We start from the raw sequence: 23,744 nt of genomic DNA on the forward strand, positions 1-23,744 counted from the left end.
CATACCAGGAACGAGTCATTCAGCTGCAGCCAGGTGCCTGGTTTCTGGCGTGCTTGCCCTCCGATCCACAGCAGCTTCAGCAAAGCTGTGCGCTGTGCTGCAGCTGCCTCTCCAAGCAGGAGCTAACGGACACCCCTGGAGAGGGGGCCAAGGTCTCCACCAGCCCGCACGCTTCGACTCTGCCGTCACTGACCACACAGTCTGGAGGAGGACGCCATGCTAGTGACACAGGCAGTCGGAGGGCCAGCGGGACTGCTCGACTGAGGGGCCAGCACACCTGAGCACGCAGAGCAGCCAACCGGGAGGGATGGAGGGATGCTCTCCCTGCATCCCGGCCCTGTCTAACAGAACCCACAAGCCAGTGCTGCTAGCTGCTCCTTAAGTTGTCTAACAGGCTCTTCTAAAATGCTGCGCTTACACACGCTCCAGGAAGGAGGAAGCAGGAAGGCCTGACCTCAACGAATTTTACGGACTTATTTTCCCTTCTCATGAGAAACGTTCATTCATAAATGTTACAGATTTAATAGTTAAAAATACTAATCTGGCATTACAAGCTTGTATGCTCATTACAGAAACTAAGTACCTAAAAGATAATGTCATGCTACACAAACTACTCATTATATGGGATTATTAGACCTCAAAAAAAAAAAAAATTCAAAACCAAAAAAATTAAGTGAATGATGGTTATAAAGAGACTGGTGTTTAAAATTAACAGGCTGTTTATATAGCACTAGAAAAGCAGAAACTAGCTATCACAAACAGTAGTATTGTATACTGCACCTGCAAGGTATATCAAACTAATCACTTAATATTAAGAAAAGAGATTTAATTGAGCTGTCAATTAACCCCTCCTCCCATGTCTTGGAATACCTGGCAAGAGACTAACAAGAATCCCTAGAGGGCACTTACCCTGCAAGGCTCACATTCACAGTTACCAAGCCAATCACGCTGTCTTACTTGCTACTGTAATTAAAAAGAGTACAACTCCACTTTTATTAAGTAAAGTAGACCCTCATGTAAGATGCTCACATTATTTTTAAGTTTTATGGCAGCTGTAATTGAACAAAAGCAGGTGCTGTGCATTTCAAGGAAGATCACTGTACACAAGATGGCAATCACTGTCAACCTGTATACCTACAATTTATACTAAAGAAGGTATTTTTGCCTACAGTCTTTTTGAAAATGTGTTGCCTGGGAATAAGAGAAATGCATTTTTAGATTTAAAAAACGTACATACAGCAGTTTAATACTATTCTGATTGAGCCTTAGGTATTTTCACACTGCTTTGTTACCAACAGTTGATGACCCCTGTTCAAGGTCACCTGCCTTGGACTTGCTGTCCCCTGTTCACCTGCATCAAACAAAAGGGGCACCAAGGAATCACCAGAGCTGTGGAGCTGCTTCCAGTGATATCAGAAAATTGGTTTCGACAAATTGTCCCCAGGCAACACTGGAGCGCCAGCTCCAAGCACCATCCATTTTGCTTCCCATTTCACTAAAGAGTCTTCAGCAGCTCTTAGATGGTAACACTGCCACAGCCTCAGGAGAAAGTTGCATTTTCAGCTTCAAATTATGGATTGCCCATTCTGTAGGCAACGTTAAATTAAGGGATCTTATATCATACATTATCTGCATGATCAATAAAGGCTGCAGGAATTGTTTTAAGAACTAATATTGCATGCTCTCACTTTCTGCTACCAAAATCTCTATATAATGCTATCTGATAACAATCTTAATCAATGTGTTTCTCTCATTCTCAAGCTGTCATCCTGAAGGCTATTAAAATCAACAACCAGTCTTGATGCATGTATGATAGCTCTTCATCTAATTTACAACACTATACAGTGATTTAAAATTATCATAATTTAATTTCATCTTCTACAGGAAGGGCAATCTCAAAATAAAGAGGCAGCGCCCTGATTTTGAGAGCCTGCTCTGGCCTTGACATATTATGGCTACTCCCGTGTTCAGAAGGTCCACCAGGATACGCACCAGTAAGGGTGGCTCTTACACAGATAAACAAGTGTGACTTGGCAGAAAGTACCTAAGGACACTCACTATGTTTATTGTTAACTCTTCTACAACACCCTGCTGACAAAGGATGTCAAAAAAAAAGAAAGAGAGGGAAGAAGGAATTTTAAAATGTTTTATGTACACTTTAATATATGTGAGTTTACCTCATCTAAAATGATCTTCAAATTTGGTAGATTTGGAAATTGCAGGTATGCAGAAAACTCCCATCTAACTTTTGTCAAGCAGAAGGGGCCTTTGTTTCACAGTTTTGCATAAAACTGACTGTTTTGAAACATGTCCTGACTCCTGGAAAGACGACTAGTTGAATCTGGCATACTAAGGAAAAACTTCTGAGCAGGCAAACAACCCTCTCTTCACCGGGTTACAATTTACGACAGGATCTTTCTTTCCAACTGCAATAGTCTGCATCTGCTTCATGCTGCTCTCTTACAGACTTCTCTCAAATGAACTGCATCAATCATGAGCGCACATCGGGAAGACATTCTGGATGCGAGAGGAATATCTCCTGTCGCCACTTTATCATTCTGATTAATGGGGTAAGAAAACAAGTTGCAACATCACAATCTTGAAGAGACATTCCTGAACTTGTCCACTGTGGAAATGACCAGGCTCTTCCTTTGCCACATAGATGCCAGCTGGCATCCCAATTTTAAGCAGTGTGCCCATCTTACACCCGTATTTTTAGACTCAGTTGTAAGCTTTCTTGGGAAAATTTCTTACTGGCATTTGTTTGTATGGTGACTGGACATGTCATCACATACAAAAAAATTCCCTCTAGAAACACATATTTCAGGTAAGTTAAAACAATTATTTTATATTCATGCTACAATGCTCTTGCATAGTAGGTACTACGGAAATAGAGGTCCCTAACCTCAGCTACAGAATGATGCTCTTCATGAGCAGGAAAAGAGCTGTGCTTCTGTTCAGCAGCCACGTGGCTTGTCAACTTCAGCCACCCAAACTGTGCAACTTCCTTGGTCATTTTATAGCAATACTGAGTTATTTAATTTCATGGTCAACAATTACGGTTTAGGGACCAACTTACTGATGCTGCTCCCAGAAAACAAGTTATGTCAGACTGCTGACTGCAGACAAGCTAGCTGCAACAAGTTTAAACTCTAGAGATAAATAAGTACATGGATGCAGAGCTTAAACGACCTTTCTTATGCTAAAAAAAAAAAACTCAAAATGCATAAAAAACAAGCAGCATAGGGAACAATTCCTAAGCACAAAGACTACAAAATACATAAGAAAGGCATTTCTCACTCCTCTGTGTTTCCAGTGGTAATTTAACCGCTTCATCTTCAGAACACAGCCAGTAGTACTTAATTGTTGAACAGAGCAGACTTAGTATAGTAAAATCCAGAAAACATCACATCACAAATTTCACACAGTGCTTTCTAACAGCTAACAACAGGGAAAATTAACTGAATGGCTCACCATTTCAGAATCTGCATATTTCACGTACACACTAGTGCTAGGGCAGAGCATTATCGGGCGAGAATAAGGATTACACGAAGAGTACGAGAGAAACGTTTGCATTCCTTCTTATTCTGTCACTTGGCAGAAGAAGAACAAAGCAGCAGTCTGCATTAAAAAGAAATTCTTCCTTGCAACTGAATATGTTTCAGAAATTCACTCAGGTATTGTACCACCTGGGTTATGGTACAAAGCCCAGGGCAGGTCAGGTATCAGGAATGGCATCTCTCCTAGAAGTATTTAGAAATGCGTACCAGCTACAAAGCATTGCTTTGTGGATCACAGACTGAAGGAACATTCCTCTCTACTAACTGTGCAGAAACCACAGCTGGAACGTTATTTTCAAATTAGCATTGGACACCTCCAGACCAGGCAAATGCTCATAAACTGGAGGAAACGTTAAGAATGTGTAATAAAACGTGGAATGGAAAGAATTAATAAAATGGCTGGAGAGTTAGAAAGCACAGAAGAGCAGAATAAAAATACTGCAAATACACTGACAGAATAAGCCCTCATTTGAAAAATGTTTACTTGGGTGACAGCCCAGGACTCTTCTACTCCTAATCTTCAGCAAGTATTCAAATCCGTTCCTTCTCAGAGGGCTGTAATGTCCAAACTACTGGCTATGAAATGCTTCTCTAGTAGATCTGACCTTTGAGAGACAGTACAAGTTTCTGACTGTACCTCTGAAACTCAAGACTGTGTGACAAGGCTTGGCACCACTTCTACACAATAACATGGTGACCCTGTTGTACTGCAAGCTGGGCTATGTGCTGCCAAGTACGGGGCAGGAGATTTATGAGAAGAGCTTTTTCAATCATGTAGATGCCTGGGGTAGGGAAGGACAGAAAAGACGACAAGCATCTTGCACAGAGATAGACAACAAAATAATCACAGTGTCGCTGTCTCTCAGAGGTTAAAAGAAGGAAGAACAGGAAATCAGTGCTTTCACTTTTCTGCTCAAGAATTCCTCTTGCTAGCATAGAAACAGTGCCACCACAGAGAAGGTAGGTAAGAAGAGGCATGCAAGATACGCCCAAAAGCAGAAAAGGGTAAAGGGCAAAGGTGTTTTCTGACACAGGCGAAAACATGCAAGCACTGCAAGACCACACAACAAAAGAAAGTTTCATCTGCAGATGCAGGCTTAAGATGGATGTTTGAAGACGACTACGTAAAAGCCTTGCTAAATCCCAGAAGAAAAATCTGGGTCCCTGCCCTGTAAGTTTCTCCAGACAATGACACTTGACTTTCAAAATTATGGACATTATCATCTTTGACAACAGGAAGGCAATTCCTTGATCCATGTAGATAGCTCTGAAAGCTATTCTCTTAACAGTATCTATATAAAAAATAAAAAAAGTAACTAATTCAAACTGATTACTTCAGAGAAAAGAAAACAAAGTCAAACCTGACAAGAGTTACCTGGCAGAAAAAGAGCTAAAAGAAAGGCCAGAAGAAAAAAGATACTGTGAAACAAGAAGGCAGCAACCATGTTTGGAATGAACTTTAAAAGCAAAAATCAATCTGACCCACAAGCGGGTATGGCAAAGGGATAAAAGGAACCTCAGCTCCCCAAATGTTAATTGGGAAGCTTAGTTCCCCAACAACTCCATACTAAGTTGCTGCCATGACCTTCAGAGACTGACCTAGAAGCAGAGACTAAGAGGGCAATGGTAAAGGGCTGGGAAAGATGTTTAAGTCTTTAAATTGGGAACACCACCTTGACCTCTGATCTTAGGATTTCACAAACAGTAGGTCCCATAAATGGGGCACTAGTGATTCTTGACCCCCTCCCAAGCAAGAATTAAAATGCAACACTCTCCCTCCCCAACTCCTGAAACTCTTCTGTATTTGCATTTATCTTAACCTACCACCCATTTGGTATAAAAGTTCCACAGAGGGTGTATTAAAAAACCTGAGCAACATCCCTCACAAACCTGTGGTACTCTCAGAAAACTGTTCCTTACAAGAATCTCTTCATTTCTACATGCAAATGATGAAGGTTGGGCTGGAGATAGAACCGCAACATGAAAAAAATTCTGAAGCTTCTACCATGAAGCAGCATTTGCAGATTTCTCAGATTCAGAAGCACAGGACAGATCTCTGGCAACACTCAAAGACATGGGGAGATGGACTTTGAGACAGATTATCAGAGAAGCAGAGGAGTATACACTGTTTCTCTGGTAATAGATGCTGGCACCTGAGGGAGTAGTGGCTTGCTGAGCTACATAAAGATGAAATGACAGCAAAGACCTGTTCTCTTCTCCGAAGGGAATGCTGCTAATGTTATTTAGCACTGAAAGAAGATTTATACTGCCTTGAAAGATATGGCACAACACTACACAGGAATTACTTACAGTGTCATTGTGTCCAGGATAGGCATTTTTGTTGCTTATTTTCATCACCTAGAATCTGTCAGAAATCATAAAATGCTTTGGGTTGGAAGAGACCTTTAGAGGTCATCTAGCCCAAGCCCCCTGCAGTAAGCAGGGATATCTTCAACTAGACCAGGTTGCTCACAGCCCCGTCCAACCTGGCCTTCAACATTTCCAGGGATGAGGTCTCCACTACTCCTCTGGGCAAGCTGTTCCAGTGTTTCACCACCCACACAGTAAATAATTTCTTCCTTATATCTAGTCTAAATCTACCCTCGCTTAGTTTAAAGCCATTGCTCCTTATCCTATTGCAACAAACCCTGCTGAAAATATATTCCCCATCTTTCCTACAGGCCCCCTTCAGGTACTGAAAGGCCACAATAAGGTGTCCCCGCAGCCTGCTCTTCTCCAGGCTGAACAACCCCAACTCTCTCAGCCTTTCCTCACAGGAGAGGTGCTCCAGCCCTTGGATCATCTTTGTGGCCCTCCTCTGGACCCACTCCAACAGCTCCATGTGTTTCCTGTGCTGGGGGCTCCAGAGCTGGATGCAGGACTCCAGGTGGGCTCTCACCAGAACAGAAGGACAGAATCACCTCCCTCAACCTGCTTGGCCAGGCTTCTCTTGATGCAGCCCAGAACACAGTTGGCCTTCCGGGCTGTGAGCGCACATTGGTGGCTCATGTCGAACTTTTCATCCACCAGTACCCCCAAGTCCTTCGCGGCAAGGGCTGCTCTCGATCCTTTCATCCCCCTGCCTGTATTCATAGCAGAGGTTGCCCTGACCCAGGTGTAGGACCTTGCACTTCACCTTGTTGAACCTCATGATGTTCACAATAGGCCCATTTCTTGAGCTTGTCCAGGTCCCTCTGGATAGCATCCTGTCCTTCTGGCGTGTCAACTGCACCACTCAGCTTGGTGTCCTCTGCAAATTTGCTGAGCGTGCACTCGATCTCACTGCAAGTCAAATGCAAGTCAGAAACGGACAAGTCTGAGGTGAGGCACTGAGGCATAACTGGCTCTTGCAGAGGCAAAGGCAGGAAGAAACTGCCCCTGTGATGTTATTAACTAAAGCCATCAGAGGGTATTCAAACCTCTACTACCCTAAGGAGCAGCTGGCAACACCCGCGAGCTGGAGATCAAGCTCATCAGGGCTGGAGGACCGAGCACACAGACACGCAGGATTGTCTCCTGTCAACAGCTGGAACTTTCACTTGTTAAATCCCACACTGGAAGCTGCGATTCAAGTTCAGTGCATGGAGAAGAACAGATGCTACTGCTGCTGGTCTGAGCAAAGGAGCAGAGATAGCCAAGTTTCTGCAGAGTTTTTGAAAGCATCTTAGTGCCAGCCAGCACATTCTGCAGCCCAGGTCTCAACCCATCAGTCTTGTCAAATTGCAAGCTGCAAATGCTTGTCACTTCAGCAGAGCAGGATGAGACAACTTTCTTCCCTCTTCCAGCACAAATACACACACTTTTATCTGTCCTGTCAGCCAGCGTCAGAAGCTATAGAATCCTGTTCTTTAATTATTTGCTCAAGCTGCTGTTCCCTTTTTTTAATGAAATATTTTGGTGTTGCTCTGGCAGCACAAACAAGTGCTAACAAGAGGCTCCTCTCCAAACAGCCATGCCAGATGTCTGGGGAAGGCCTGCATACAACACTAAACCAAGCTGAAGAGGGTGCACACTGGAACACCAGAAAACCAGAACTGCTGGGTTTTGCTGTTTTGCTCTCCTCTTTGTCCACTTACTATCAAAATCTTTCTCCGACTACAGTCAGGTAACAATCTTTTATGCCCTTTTTATCTCTCATTATTTTTACCACTTCTCCCTCTCCATCTTTATATATTTACTTTGCTTCTCCCCCTTCCAACTACAAACTTCCTAAGCTTCAGTTCATAAGATTTTCACACTATTAAGAAAGAAGAACTTCTCAGAGTATATTAATTTGGCTGTTCCCTCTGTTAACGTGACATTCAAACCAGCACTTCACTCATTTTATTGAAAGTGGGGTCAGAATGAACTCTGTTAAGAACAATGCTTGAAAATTGATTGCATTTCAGCTCCAGTGCTCAGCGTGAAATAAAAATTTATGACATTTTGAAATGAAATTAAAACATGAATTCTAAAATAATTCACAAAATTAAATACACAAAATGCTCTTTTTGCATTACAGCGATAATTTGCAGATTTCAGAATTTAATGCCTTTATAATCCAGTCAAGTAGACTTCCCTGTTCCTTTGAAGAAGAGCCTTGCGAAATTCAGGAAAACAGACAGAGAAGTTATCTTGTATTTCCTTTTAGTACATTTCAAAATTGAATAAGTTATGGTTATTAAAATATGAATATCATAAAGAATGTAATCTGTAAGAAATAAGTATCTTTTATAAGCAGAGGTGTGTTATAGTACTTAGAAAAGACTAATAAAACAACCACAATTTTCTTGTTCATCAATGACACATCCATCATCAATTATAATGCCCTAATCTGGCATTTTCCTCCCCTTTCATTGTTCATCCGCTGCCTGCTCAGTCAACTTACAGAACGGTTTTAGAAATGGTTATGTAAATACACCTCTATTTGCACAGAAGTATTTGTAGCTCTTTTCATTTAGAATTAAACTGATTATTCTAAATTATCCATACAACCTATGGAGTCAATGATGGGGTTGTATTAACAAGTGATAACTGATGTGGTGACAGAAATCAGAGAGGCAGCAAGGGCAGAAAAGAAAAGGGCTTTGAATGACTTAAAATTACTGCCATATAGACGGGGCAAGTATCACACCGAAATGTGCAACAGGTGACATCTGGATGCTCTCAGGGATTGTTCTACAGAGAACCTGGCTAGGGAGGCTGCAGGAGTAAATGCTACTGAGCTGGTACCAACTACCAAGCAACAACTGGTGTAAACCTCGCAGTAGAAGTTACTCTTGAACAGTGACTATAACATACTTAGATTCCACTTGTCTACAGAAGAAATGCTTGCTCGAACAATCCAGCATGACTGCGCTACCCTTCAGAAAGTAGAGCTATGAAAAAATTGGTAAGTTTTTTAACAATAAGCTAAAAGTGGTAGCTAAGTGAATTAAGTCCTTACAGACAGCATAAAGGCTACTACAGAGACAACACTGGAAACGCCGTGCTAACACATACCTTCTATTAGGCAGGGCTTGATAAAGTGAAAGAAGCCAGTGTGACGAACAGCAAAGAGATTACTAGAATTATGAAGGCATCATTCAAAAAGCTGAATTTACATGCTGAAGAAAATCACAAGGACCATAAACTCCAACAGATTGAATGTAAAAACACAAACAGGCAAAAGCAGTTTAAGCAGTGACAAGTGAAAGGAACTCAAACGAGTGATAAATCCTTCTTCCAACCCACCAGGAGCACAAGATCTACCAGAGAGCCCAGTGGGGCAAGAAATGGAGTTCTTGCAGGCAAGAAGTCATTGTGGGGGAACTAAAGGAACTCTTTGCATGGTATACATCTCAGAAGAAATGAGTGATTCTCATACCAGGACCCTGGTAAGTGAGCATGTGCATATTTGGGAGCATAGTGAAGCTTGGCAAAGGATCTATCTGAAACTAAATTAAGCATAAAAGTGACAATGACATCCATCATCAAAATTAACATCAGCAAACTGCCAGGATGGGACTGCATTCACCCAAGAAAGTACCGGAGAATGAAACAGATTAATTACTACTGGTATATGACCTTCACTTAAGATTATCACGGTACTTGCAGGCCCAAAAGTTCCAAACCAACCATTAAAACAAGCTTTGGGGAACTACAAGCCTGTAAACTTGGTGTCTGTACCAGAAAAAAATACAATACAACAATAGCTAGAATTAGTGGACACCTGGATAAACATGATCTGCTTGGGAAGAGGCAAATCATATTAAGGGAAGTTCTACCTTTAAAACTGTTGGAGTTTTCTGAAGCAAACACATGCTTAAGGCTAATTCAGCTGACAGAGTCCACATGAGTACTCAACAGGTTATTAACTGAATCCTCACCAACAGTTTTTAAGGAAGATGATGCTAGGTCCCAAAACGGTTCCATGACAGCATGCAGAGATGGTAAGAGAGTGTACAACTAAACGATAGGTCTAACAACAGAGGAAGGTCACAAAGTACGCTAATACCACATTCAAAAGTGAAAAGCAACAGGAAAGTGGAACGGTTTTACTTCTCCGTACCTCTCATGCTCACATGCATGGATTTTGAGAGGGAAGTGACACCAAGGATAGAAACAGCACCTGCAGTATTCACTACAGTCAAACTTATAAAGAAATCAAATGCTTATAGTCCATGGATTGAGCTGCTGCATTTCAAATTAAACATAAGCTCAGCAAGCTCTGTGAAGGAAAGGACTCCACTCTTGAAATTGAAGAAACATCATCCATACTCGACTTCTTGATGCTTTGTGAGCTGAGTGCGCCAAATCCATACCACAGCATTTAGTTAATGTGCATAAAATATTAAATGGCAGCTCTGCCCAAATCTGCCAGTGTGACTTGTCTTCCTGACAGTAGATGGATAATAGCGTAATGCAAGAAGCCATTCCCAGTATGAAGCTAATCTTCCAGGGGAAACAGTTTAGGTATAAGAATTATTCAAATAATTTCTGAAGAAAATGAAAACAGGTGAAGTGATACTCACTGAAATTTTGGGGGGAAAATATTTAAGATCTCATAACAGAAGCTTAGAGCAGGTAGATCAGTTTTACATTTTATTCAAAAGGTATCATCTTTGGCTATAGAGGGTCTTATGTGACACCAGGGATAGAAATTAAGCTAAGTCATCTATACTGTACCAAGTCAGCAGAGCGATTCTTATGTTACCCACTTTGACCATGCTTGGCTGATAAACTAAGATGGGATCACAGCATAAGAAAAAGCATAACTTGTCACTATTTCTGACATGCATAGATCCTGGGAACTGTTTTTTTAAACAAACAAAATAGTGTTTTAATGGCAAAATACAGTTGTGGCCATTTTAAAATGTTCTTATGTGTGTACTGTATTGGGCACTTCTGCCCCAGGCACATCACGAACATTGTGGCATTTGCTTTGTAACCTTTTCATAACGTTGGAAATGTCACCTTTCTCACTGTGCTCCACTACCTAAACATAGGATGGACCCTTATTTTGCATGCAGGCTTTGATTTAAAATATTTAACTCACTTATGGAGAAGTATAGCTATAACTGAAAAGAGTACAAAAATGTCTGCATTTGATCTACAGCACTTATTTTCACCATGGAGGCACATATGCACTAAGGGAAGAGTTGCTTAGCAGGACTTTAGTCCATCTTCTTCCCTCCATCAGTCCTCTTAATTATAGCATACACAGGGATAGGCTCTAGTGTTATGAAGCCCTTCACCCAAACCAAAGTTGGGAGTATAGACCATACAAACATATTACTGTGGGGCACCAAGGTATCACAGAATAACTGAGGTTGGAAGTAAGTTCTGGAGATGAACTCGTAGTCCAACCCCCAGCTGCCATTTTTCACTCAGTTCACCCAGGTACTGTAAATGACTTCATATCTGAGGTGAGATAATAACATATATAGGTCAGTTGCCATGGAGCAGCTGGCATCTGATGACAAGGTCTCCCATGACTGTATGCATGCCCATACCCAATATGGGTCACTGGTAAGGCTGCAGAAGAAGCACAAACAATTGTAGAACTTGGAGAACGCAGCAGTCATTGAACATAGTAAACAAGGATCTTGTATCCCAAATTTTTAAACCAATGAGCTCTCATAAGAACATTTTTGTTTCAAACAAATAGATGTGCCCTCCATCCTCTCGCAATCCCCAGAAAAACCACCTTGCAGAAATAGAGGTGTGCTGGCTCCTATATTCCATTATACAAGCACATTACCTAGCTATGCCTTTGAGATATACACACACATTTAAGTACACACATCCAGGTATATAAAACAGTGTATATGAATATATATGCAGCATATGTACACCTACACACTTTTAAATTTTTATATATATATCTCCATATACACACTCACACCCCTAGATATACCTTTGATACATAAGAATCTAAAGAAACACATCCAAGATCAGCGTCAACAAACGCTACAGAGTTTAGAAGCTACAGAGTTGAGAAGCCAGTCAGGGCCAACTATCAGCAGAGTACTTTGTTACCACTTATAGATATAACTGCAGTTCCAAAACGCTGCAATCATGCATCATGAAACTTCTGGCTAACCTTTGCAGGACTACAAATGAAGAACCCCAAATCTGCACATTTCCCACCCACAAAAGTGGTTTTACAGTACTTCATCAAAACCAGACTGACATTTTATGCTAGTAAGCAGCAATTGAGCAGATTCAGCAAGGGCTTCTGGAGTAACTGTTTTGGATTGACAACTCCATGTGGAGCTGTCTTTTCTTCCGAAACAAAATGACATTTTCTAGTTAAACATTTTTTTTTAAATTCATTTTATTAGACTAATCAAGGAAAAAGCACTTGTTCTGAACCAAGAATACACACAGTCAACTGTTAATCTGGTTTCAGTGTATGATTGCTTTGCTCCTCTCCTCCACACAAGTTTTTTTGTTGTAGATAAGCCTTGAGACTATAGACTTTTGGTATATCTACAAACACCACAAACAAACATGTATAGACACAGAAAAAGCTCATAAAATTTTGGGGAAGATTAAACAAAATTGTGACACTAAATAATACATTACATGTGACAAAAAAGATACATATATGCAGAGTACACACAGATTCAGACACACCCTTTGCCACAACAAAACCGCTTTGCATCAGGTATCTGCTCACAAGTCTCTTGCTCAAATATGCAGCTTTTGCCTGTAGAAAAGTGTATATTTTCACAACATTTAAACAACATTCTTTTTACTATATATGAAATAATTTCTTCCAAAAGATGTTCCACACTCATCTGAATATAGTCTGTACACCATAAATCCATAGAACAAACAGACCTATAGCTTTGTTTGGTATTAGTTTTCTTTTTTATTACCATAGCACAATAAAAATGCACACATTTGTAAAGATTTATAGTGTCACTAGCACACAATTTGTTCACAGGTCTTGCTATACATGTCATTTTTCTTCAAGCTCCAGCTCCGAGAGTCAAGGTTTTGACTTGATTACAAGAGAATCTAAACCTCTGCTAAAGTCTGTAGGTTTAATAACTGTAAAGAAAAGCTTGTGGAAACGTGGATCGATTGTTCCATACAGACTCAGAAATTGGAAGGAATACCCATTTTCTTTTGAACTGCAGGATTTTACATGAAAACAGGTGAGAACAACCAGAATTCTGGAACAGGGGCTGGCAAACCCACCTACCCAGCAGCAAATTGGAGACTCCCTGGTACGAAGAGACATCACTCACCTGCTATTGTCAGAATTCAATTTCTATTTATCAGCTCTTTGTTTACAGGCTGATCAAGGCTGAGCTCTCAATAGATGAGCAATAGAAGCAGAGGAAGCAAGAGGAGGAATCTGCAATCCCATCCAACTGAACTTTACTTGGTATCAGAGATGTCCCATACCAGGACCTGAGCGGCACTCCGTCCTCTGCACAAAAAGCGCACACAAAAGATCTTATACAGTGGCTGCGTCAGGCCAAGCATGCTGGTGCTCAGCACTGCATTGCAGACCTTCTCAGAGTTGGATTTCTTGCATACGTACCCTGCATCCATGAACCTGGATGATGCTGTGCACAAGAAAAATCAATGCCTGTATGTCAGCAAGGAATAGGGTGAAGAAACAGCCTCAAACCCAGGAGGCAGGCACATTTCCTATGACTCACAAAGTTTAATGCAAAGGCCTGCTACTGGCATTGTGGGTGCAGGGTTGTTTACACCTGGTTTGGAAAGGCATAACAACAAAGGTGGTGGAGAGGGATAATACCAAGTATTACGGACTGGTACAGGGAGCTGTAAGGACTGAAAACTGGGAATAAACAAAGAAAAGAGCACTAGGAGCCAGAAGTCTATAGTAAAATAAAATGCAGTAGGACCCCATGCATGCTTGAAATGGCCTTTTAATAAGTAATTGCCTGTTATTTTTTTCCATGGGATCACTGCCTCCTCCAGTGCTGGATGGTTCTGCGCTGAGAAAGAATGGAGGTGCATTGTTTGCAGGCTCCCTTGTTCACTTCTTGCAGGAATTTCCATGTTTCCGGTTTCTAAGGCGTGAGGTGGTAAGGGAAGATGCAGGAAGGAAAACAACATAGCTGTGGAGGAACTGCATCCTGTGCTGCCTTCTGGTAGTAATTCCTGCCTCATGCTGAACAAATACCTGAGACCAAGTTGTCCACAGGTAACACCATGGTATTCTGTTTTTAACAACTTTAAAAAACAAAAATCCAACCTCCCATTGCTAATAGCTATCACGTCAGCTGGATGCAGTTCACTCTGGAAAGCTGTCAAGACATGATGTGGGAAGCCCACCTTGTAGAGAAGAATGCTCATCTGAATTGCTAAAAACAATGCTTCCTTATTAGCTCAGACGCTTCCGTATTTTAAAAATGGAGGCAACACCACTTTCTTCCTGAAACAGCTTTCAAGTGTCCACACCAGCTTTCCAAGCGAAATGAGAGGGCTAAGAGCTGGCTTCAACTCAACCTGCAACTATGATACACTCTATTTTAAACCTGTCTCTTGCCACTAACTACTGGATTAGGTAAGCTGTGACTCTTGTAACAACTCAGAAATCCAGCTCCCATGACAAAATAATACAGCTTTAGCTTCCAGTAGCAGACAGGAATCTATTGTTTTAAAATAGTCGAAAACATTTTTTGAAAATACACGCATAACTGAGTCTTGAAAAAGACAACCCCAGAGGAGTAAAATATTTGAGCGACAACAACAGGGGCTGTAAAGCAAGTCTCCGGGGCCTACATGCCTTGACGTAGACAGATGCGTAAATAGGTGGCTTGGCTTTTCAACAGTGCGAAAGTTCAGCACCATCTGTTAACTTCAATACTGTAGCATGTCTTCTAGAAGCCATTACTTCTATAGATTACATAAAGACTGAACAGTTTGGCAGAGCTCAGAGGCTGGACATCGTGACATTTCAGACCCAATGGAAATACGCAGGCACCTATGAGCATTTTTGTTCTATTTTGATAGAGCAAATACTTTGCAAAGCAATCTAAACAGAAGTGATGTAACACGCAAATTTCATGTTACACACAACACCACATCCTAGCAATTCAGCGGTTTTTCAGTCTTCGGTTAAAAAAAATCAAAGCCAGACTAAATGGTATGAAAAATGACTATTATATTACAGTTCAGGCATTTGTTTTTAAAAAGCAAGCAAATGGGACAGTATAAAAAATAAAACAGTTTTTGTGAAATCTTACCCTTGCATACAGTCTCATCTGCATACACTTTACTGTATAGTTATGCACTGTTTAGCTCCATACTTGCGCACTACTATTTGTGCCCTCATATATATTCAACAGGCACATACAGGCACATAAGCCAATACTCACTGAAAACTGCTTAATGAAATAGCTGTTTCTGAGATATTATTGTTGTTTTTCCTTGGTTATCAAAACAAAACCCCATAAATTACATAGATCCTTGGTATGCAGGAATGCTTTAGCTGATGTATCAAATCGCTCGTTCTTCTGCACACACTCCTTCATTTTTCACTCCAGAAAATAATTGCAAGAGTAGCAACAGAGAATGAATTCCCTCTTCAGGCAGCAGCTGAAGAGCTTTAGTAACGTGAACGTGTCTACAGTGCTCATATAATCTATCTAAACTGTGACTTCGAGGAGAAGTACGTTCAGCTTTCACTCCTGTTCAGCCTTTGACCTCTATGCTAAATAAACAGATGGAGCGATGGTTATCAGCACCAGCTGTAACTGTTTCAGCAGCATGGACTTCTGTCCAGTAGGAATCAGACTCTGGCTATCAATACTTTTCAAAAAGGCTGCAAGCAACACACAGAATGCAGTTAAGTCTTTGTTATTTCTAACCCGAGCTGGTTTCAAACCAGTGAGCTACTATCTGAGTTTTCCACCCCTTTCATCCGTTCTATGAAGCACAACCTCATAGCAGATGTGGTGTTTGCGAAAGCCAGGAACTACAGATGTTAGCATGCACGGGACACAAAAGAGATACCCGGGAAAAAAAAAAAAAAGGTAAACTGCATACAGCAATAAAATAAGCAATACTGTGATCAGCAATATCCTGACTATTCTGCTATGCAGTTTAGTGCAATGGGTGTTACATGACAACTTCTGGAAACTCACACCCCAAAGTCTGCTATACCGAAAAAATAATTACCCATTCAGTACTGTGACTCAGCTTACTTTTCTCACCTACAAAGCTAAACGTTTCCCTTACGAGAATAGTGCTGGGCATCTCAGCAATGTGCAAAGCCAAGGAATGCACAAACTGGAGAAGCGGGTACACAAGAGTTTGTGGATATGGCTGTACTGCAGAGTAAGCATGATGCTGAGAATCTCAGGCCACTGCACAGAGTCTGCACTTCCCGGCCCGACAGCTGTGTTAAGTCTGTGGCCTTACATTGTGATAAGTTTGAGACTGGAAATCTCCAGGGATTTGCAAAAAAATTACTATGAAATATATCAAAGAATACAAAAACTAGCTTCCAAAATGGACAAATACTCAGCTAGTGTAAATCAGCATAGGCCAATTGCAGGCAGCTACACCAGCGGCGACTTTCATTTACAAGAATTCTGTGCTGTAGGCTGAAAAGTTCACTTCATTTTCAGCACAGCTTAGAATGATTAAACCCCAAATGATCTTGCACTAGTACAGGACCTGAAAGCATTGCCTTAAAAATGAAATACCTAATGTTTGTATAGCATGCTTGCTACAGAGCATTAATTTACCTTAAGCCGTCTGTACACATATGGTGGGGAAAAAAAAAATATCTGGTAGACATCATTAAAAAAGCTAATTAATATCAATGTCAAGCCATCTTAAAAGTAATTTCAATAACCAGCACATTTACTGACAACCAAACACACAAACAAATTATCAAAGTGTCCACATTGATTAGCTTTAACTGCAATATGCTTTCTGAGCTGTGGGCATAAATTTTCAGACTAATTCAGAGGCTGCAATAATACATGAGTATTATCCACTAGCTGAATATGAATTTTAAAAGTGCCTTTTTGTTTTTTAGAGTGATAAACATTCTAGATAACATCTGCAAGGGCTTATTCCTCTCCATATCGACAGAAATCACAACTCTGCCTTTGGCCTTAAATCAATAGCAATAGGGACACAGTTACTCAGTAATGCACTGCTGTCTACCACCATGCTTAATTATAACACAGTGCACTATTAATACCCAGATGTAATCTCATTTGAATTATAAAGTCTTAAAGAAAAAAGGGAAACAAAGAACTATGGGCAATATGTTTAATCTTAAAATATGGGGAGTATTTCATCAGTTCTGACACAGCTGAACAAAATAAAGCCCTTGTTCATTTGTCTGTCCTCCGATCATAAAATTAACTGTTTTAAAAACCTGGAAGATTCATAAAACTTCCAATCAGTGACAAATGTAAACAAGTGAAAACCTGAGTTTTCTTTCACACAGTAGTTATCATACACATTACAGCTGAGAAAACATTTGAAAATGTGTACTAAAAATAGGAACGTGTTCACAATGGAGCTACATTTTTATAATCAGTAACAATATGTCTTTTAATGAAAAGGCAGCATAAACTGGCCTATCTCCATTGATTTCAGTGGAACTAGGCTGCTCCACAACAGCTCCAGAATGGACAGAGGTTTACAGTATGCTCCAATGCACTCCACCAAAAATAAAGAAAACTATAAAGGAAAACACTCTGATGCTTTTCTCTCCAAGAGTAAGACGTACTGTTACACGTGAGAGACATTTTTAAGAGATGCAGATTAAGAACATTCTGGTACACAGTTAAAAAAATATCCAACGTTTGCAAATCCAACAGTCTAGACAGACCATCAAAAATCACAGGATCTACTTCTCACTCCGTATGTTCTTCCCTCCTCCAGTTTCAGCCTAATCCTTAATTTAACTCATTCAAACACCCCTGCCAGAGAAAGTCAAAACAATAATGTCAAATTTAAGAAAATGCAGAAGGTGTTAAGCATATCAATACACTGTTGTCTATGTGGCAGGGCATTAGGAGCTAAGCCGAATACCAACCACCTCACCCAGACAATGTTCAAATACAAATAACAACTTTCCTCCCTCAGTTATTTTATTCATCTGGAACAGTACATTTTGGTTTTCTTACAAAAGGTCTTAAGGTTTCACTTTACATATATGTCAGGATCTGACATTTAAAAGAAAAGACATACAAGATCCACGTCTGCTGACTGTTGATCTGTCTCAAATGCCAGCGTCAAGTACAACAGCATTTAATTCCATGGTGAAAAGACATCACAGGTTCCCCCCCGCCCCCCCTATACTCTCTTGGTTTATACATCTGTGCTTCCCAGTATGGTTAAATTGGCCTGTCATGAATAACAGAAATACAAAGCAGGTATTAATTTACCTTACGCCCATCACTTGCATGGCAGTTCACATTTAAAGGAGTCAATAAAGCCATCAGTTTTTCTTCATTACCACTCCTGTAAATCGAGGAGACAATTACAAAAAGGGGGGGGGAAAACACAGAGCTCTTTGCGTAACATTGGCTAAGGAGCTGGATATCAAAGTATAGCATATTGAAATTCCTACTCTGCCAGGGAGAATGTCAGATGGCTAACAGATCTTCTGAACATTTCAAAACCAAGGGTAAATACAGAAAAGAATATTAAATTTGCAGTTAAGTGTATTATAAAATACCATGCAAAACCACCTCTTAACTTCTCTCCTTAACCTCATCTTATATTTCCTTTACCTAATTTTATAGATCCTCCGAAAGCCATTTGCCAAATTAAATGTTCTAAATTGGATACATTTTCATAGCATATGGCCCATAACATCTGAAACAGCTACATATCAATATCCAGAATTTTTTGAGAAGGGTTAACAGTCTATATAAAATGTTCTTGTGCTGTCAGAAGGAAGGATGAAAGCATCTTTGGAATATACGACTGAACTTTACACCTTTTGTATAGGCTTCGTTATGCTCTGTTCTGATAAAGCCCATTTTCAAAATATAGCTTAAGGTAGCAGAGAAAAACAAAAGAACAGAAAAATTCCAATACTTCATTTGCCCCTAAAAAGAACAGTCACAAAATGATAGAGGATTTAAGCAGCTTAAAGAAAAAACTCAATATTAACCTTATAACCACCGTAGTGGGGGATTTCAATTACATAAACAGGCTTTTCTATTTGTACCGGACTGTGAAAGTCCAAAGAGATCTATGCTAATAAAGTGGTTTGCTTGCATCATTTCGTGAAAAGGCAATGACAAAACATTACTGTTTTAAAAATCCCTTTTCCTCCCCTGCTTCCACCCCCAAAATATGCTTTATATTCTAAGCAGCACTCACCTAGCAGCTTCCAGGAGTTCGTCCTTCTTGTATTCACCTAAATGATTGCAAAATATCATGCTGTTAGCATTTGGCAGAAGACAGATTAAGAAATGCAGTAGGAAGCAAATACAGAATTAAAACAGAGAAGACGAGAAAAAAAGCCCACACCCCGCTGGGTGATGGAGCTGTGACGTTAGCCAGCTTGTGGAGGCAGCATCACCAGTACCTTGGAGACGGGCAGCAAATTGACGCATCTTCTTGTCCAATCCTCAGATGGAAAGGCTTTCTTCGGACGACCAATGACTGCGAAATCTTGTGTCCAGAAACACAGTCCCGCTGATAGCAGCATGTCAGCTGAAGACAATGTCCCCACCCCCTGCCCTATTCAGTATGTCACATTATACTTGGGAAGCATAATAAATTCTGAGACAAAAGCGAGGCAGTGCGGCTTTCTAAAAGGTACAAATGACCAGTCGCCAAAGCTCTCACCTGCCTATTTGAACTGCAATATTAGACTTCGCCAAGTTCTTCAGAACAGCAGTGATTATTTTAAAAAAATCCACCTATTTTATTGTCAGTCACTTTCCAAGAAAATACACATTTGAAATAAAAAGCGCAGACAAAAGAGCATGAACTCTCCAAGAGATTTTGTTACGAGACTCTCAGATTAGAGATAACCACGAGTCATGTTAAAGCAACATTCACATTTGAAATTCTGAGTTACAATAGACAACTCGGGAGGGCTGTTGTATCACAGGATTAAAATTGCATGTAAATATGTTAAAAAGAGTATGGAACAAGCTGACCTGTGCAAGTAAGATGGTATTCTACAAAGCTCAATCATGACAACACTGTGCAATACAAATTCACGGGAATTTCAATTCAGAAATTAGAAAAATAGCTTTTTAGCAGCTTTATGAAGTCACAGACCAGAGGGTATCCTAAGACCCACAATATGCAGTGCTTAAAAAAAACACACCGTATACCACCTGCCATTGGAATTAAAGCCGCTAACCAGAATGCTCTAAGAAAAACAGGAAGATGAAGCCATCCTGCAAGAAAGAAAAAAACTTCGTGCTGCCTCCTGTGCGCATTTGTAATAAGCCTCCAGTGAAACTCTCATTACAGGTGAGGAATGCCGTCAGGCCATGGGAAATGCCAGATCGGGCTGCAGGTAAACTGGAAGGTTCCTCTGGAAACAACATCCCTCACCGAAGAACTCCTCTAGGCCGTGGAGGGGGTTAGAGGTTATGTTAGCTTGGTACCACCCCCCATCACAGCTCCTCTGGTTATCAGCAGAGGGGGACGTGAACGATGACAAACCCAGCCCTCTCCTGGGCCTTGAGGAGCCTCATGTAGCTCAGTGCCCTGCCTTCACCCAAGGGTGAGGTGGAAGAGGGTGAGCACACACAGCCATGCACCTCCCACCCCACCCCCCCGCTGCAGTTGAGGAATGCTCAAAGGCACTACCTGCATCTTGTCACACTGGTGAATTTTCCTTCCACAAGTGTGTTTAATTGTTTTCCGAAACATATTCAGCTTCGGGAATTCACAGCAACCTGCAGCAAGGAGTTCCACCATGCGACTGCCTCTCACATGGGGAGTCCTTAACTGAGCGCTTCTGTGCTGCTGAACCCCAGCGACGGAGCAGATGAGTCCCACGCAAAGGCGAAGAACTGAAACTGGCATTTCAAATACAGTCCATGAAGGCTAATTTCGCTTTTGGAAGAATTTATATGTCTGGCACAAGAATATGATTGCCTTTGTCTCGCTGCCACTCTCCCAGCGTCATCAGAGGGGGTTCCTGCCCACCACAGGCAAAGCAACTGCCTTTTCAAGCCATGGTGCCCGTTCCTCTTGTTTTATTTTAATGAAGATAAAATACTGGGCACAGTTGTGAGCATTTCAAATCAATGCTGAGTGAAAAGCTCTGGACAGCGTGCGAGGAGGAAAAAAACCCCACTTTATTACCACTGCATTACTTGTGCAACAATCTTAAACAGCTGGATTTCCTGCAGGAGAGTTATTGGCCTGTATTATATCAACACTTTGGGGACCTAATCAGATTAAAAGACCTGTTTGCCCATTCTGGTTTGGCAGTGCATCTAGCAGTCCTCACCAGGCTTTTGAATACTATTAGGTTAGACAAGTGTAATAACATTTTTCCTTCGTGCTCAGTAAGTTGGTAGTTTAAAACACAAAAACACTTTCCTCGAGCACCTTGATTAGTAAAAGCACTACTGACCAGCAGAAATGGAAGGCTGTGGCTCTTGGTTTAGAAATGTCCCAACATATGACTAAGTAAATCAGATACTAAGTGGTACTTTTAAAAAATGGTATTTAGAGATACAGTCGAAATTCATACAAGCAATTCCTCAAATTCATCACAGCTCTCCCACACTGGGGTATGGATGAGGAAAGCACAATCTTGTAATTAGCTAACTTTATTACTCTCAGAGAGCCATCACATTTTGCAAAGCGACACCTAAAACTACACAAGCACTTACAGCACACCGTCAGGTTTGCCACAAGAGGCCAAGTGCGCTCCACGGGGCTCTGCTCTCGTGGCTGGGCACGGGGTGCAGGGGGACCCCTCGGCCACCGAGCCAGGGGCTGGTGGCTGGCTGGTGGCACTGTCGGCAGGACCCGCTGCTGGCGCAGGCTGCCTTCCCACCAGAGGGCCCTGCCAACACAGCCAAGGCCGCTCGGCTGACGCCAAGCGCATCAAAGGCCATCCTGCAGCACTTGGCCACAGCTACCGCATAAAATATTCATTTGCAAGGCATCTGAAAACAAACCATGCGTGCTTGTGGCAGAGACGAATTTCAAGTTCTGAGCTGAAGTACAGGAATACAGACCATCAACCTCACGTAATACTTCTGTTCAAAGGATGTCAAACTGTTTGACTTGAACCAAGCTAATAACATCACTTAACAGCTCCTTTGGGCAGGTTAGGATTTATAGTTTGCAAAAGGGCATCTGCAGAACAAACTGCAGGTAACAGCCTGAATTACTCTTCCAAATCTCTTCGCAGTTGCTAGCTTTGAGAGCAAAACACCCTTCCAATCACAATGTCAATACAGAGGATTTTTGGCAGCAATGTTTTGGATAGCACAAAGCTTGTCTGCCAGAGGTGTGAAAGTTAATGTTGCTAGACCTTGCCACAGAAGACCAAAACTGAAATACAAGGCTGCAAATGATTTTCATCTATTTTCTGTCCGGCCCTTCCACCAGATTTCAGTTCAGCCTGTCCTTTCTGTTTCACGGCAAGCCCAAACCACACACGGCCACACCACCGGGCACATCCCACCACACTGGGTGGGTGAGAGCTGGCCGGGCGGGCTTCCCTTCTCCGTACAAGAGAACTCAGAGCAACAGCCCAGAGCGGCTGCCACTTCTTGGCCCGGTTGCCCACGAGGAGAGCACTGGACTTGCTCACCTCCGCGTGCTGGGTAGCCCAGAGACAGTCAGCCTGGGAATTTCTGAAGGTGAGGACAGAAAGGGTATGAAATGGGGAACAGAGCGCCATACCAAAGCAGTGTCGCTGTTCCTACCTTGTCAGGCAGAAGCTGGCAGGTAAGCAGAAACTGCTCGGAGTCTGGTGTTCAGTGCATCTGATCAAGTTCATTGCTTGCAGCTCGGCTGAGCATCTTTTAAACCATGAAGCTCTCTACTTGCTCCCACCTCCAGATCACACCACTGCTGCTCCATTTATGCTGGAACTAGAAAGTCACCACTGGTAACCACAGATAATCACTGTTTCAAAACACAGCTACTACCAGGCAGCTAACTAGCCCTCTCTGCCTTCTCCCAGGAGAAAACCAGTTATCTCCAAGACCTCTGATCAGCCGCTGTCAACCACAGTGACCACTGCTCCCCATGCTATGCAGCCACTGCTCTACCTGGCCTCAGCTGCATATTGCAGTAGCTGATTAGCAGCAAATGGTACTAACTGCCAGCCGTCAGTGGCCGCTTGCACCCGGCGGTTAGGCAGATCAGTAGCTGGAAGCTCAATTGAGATCTCAGTGGAAGACAGGAGACCTTGTCTTGCACTGAGACAACACGCTGATCGGCAGCCACTTTGAATCCAACTGGAGCAGATGAAAGTAACTGAAAGAAGAGTGGAGTACTGAGCTGGAGACATCTACAGACATATGCAGGAACACTGTATTTGGGAGAACAAAAGACAGGAGTGCACCAACAGTGACAGGCTAAAATCTGTATGGGCTCCTAATGTATTCCTTTCACTTGTGCTTTCCAGCTTAATGATAAGAGCTGCAGACAGAAAAGCACAACCCGCCTCCTGCAGCCAGACTCCACGAGCCCTCCCCTATCATCAACCTGTTCTTCCTGCTTGGCATCTTCAGGGTGCCATCTTCCTATTTTTGTGGT

General features: G+C 41.7%; 1 protein-coding gene across 1 annotated transcript in view; it reads right to left on the bottom strand.

Moving 5' to 3' along the window:
* The window catches only part of TNKS (tankyrase), a 146,634-nt gene that overhangs the window by 47,800 nt on the left and 75,090 nt on the right, over positions 1-23,744 (bottom strand). Inside the window, exons 4-5 of the mRNA XM_075421540.1 lie at positions 19,371-19,407; positions 18,425-18,500 (exon numbers count right to left, since the gene is read on the bottom strand). Of these exons, the coding sequence (XP_075277655.1) occupies positions 18,425-18,500; positions 19,371-19,407 (113 nt within the window). The remainder of the gene's footprint in view (positions 1-18,424; positions 18,501-19,370; positions 19,408-23,744) is intronic.

Source organism: Opisthocomus hoazin, chromosome 5, assembly GCF_030867145.1.
Source record: "Opisthocomus hoazin isolate bOpiHoa1 chromosome 5, bOpiHoa1.hap1, whole genome shotgun sequence".
In the NCBI taxonomy this organism is placed as follows: domain Eukaryota; kingdom Metazoa; phylum Chordata; class Aves; order Opisthocomiformes; family Opisthocomidae; genus Opisthocomus; species Opisthocomus hoazin.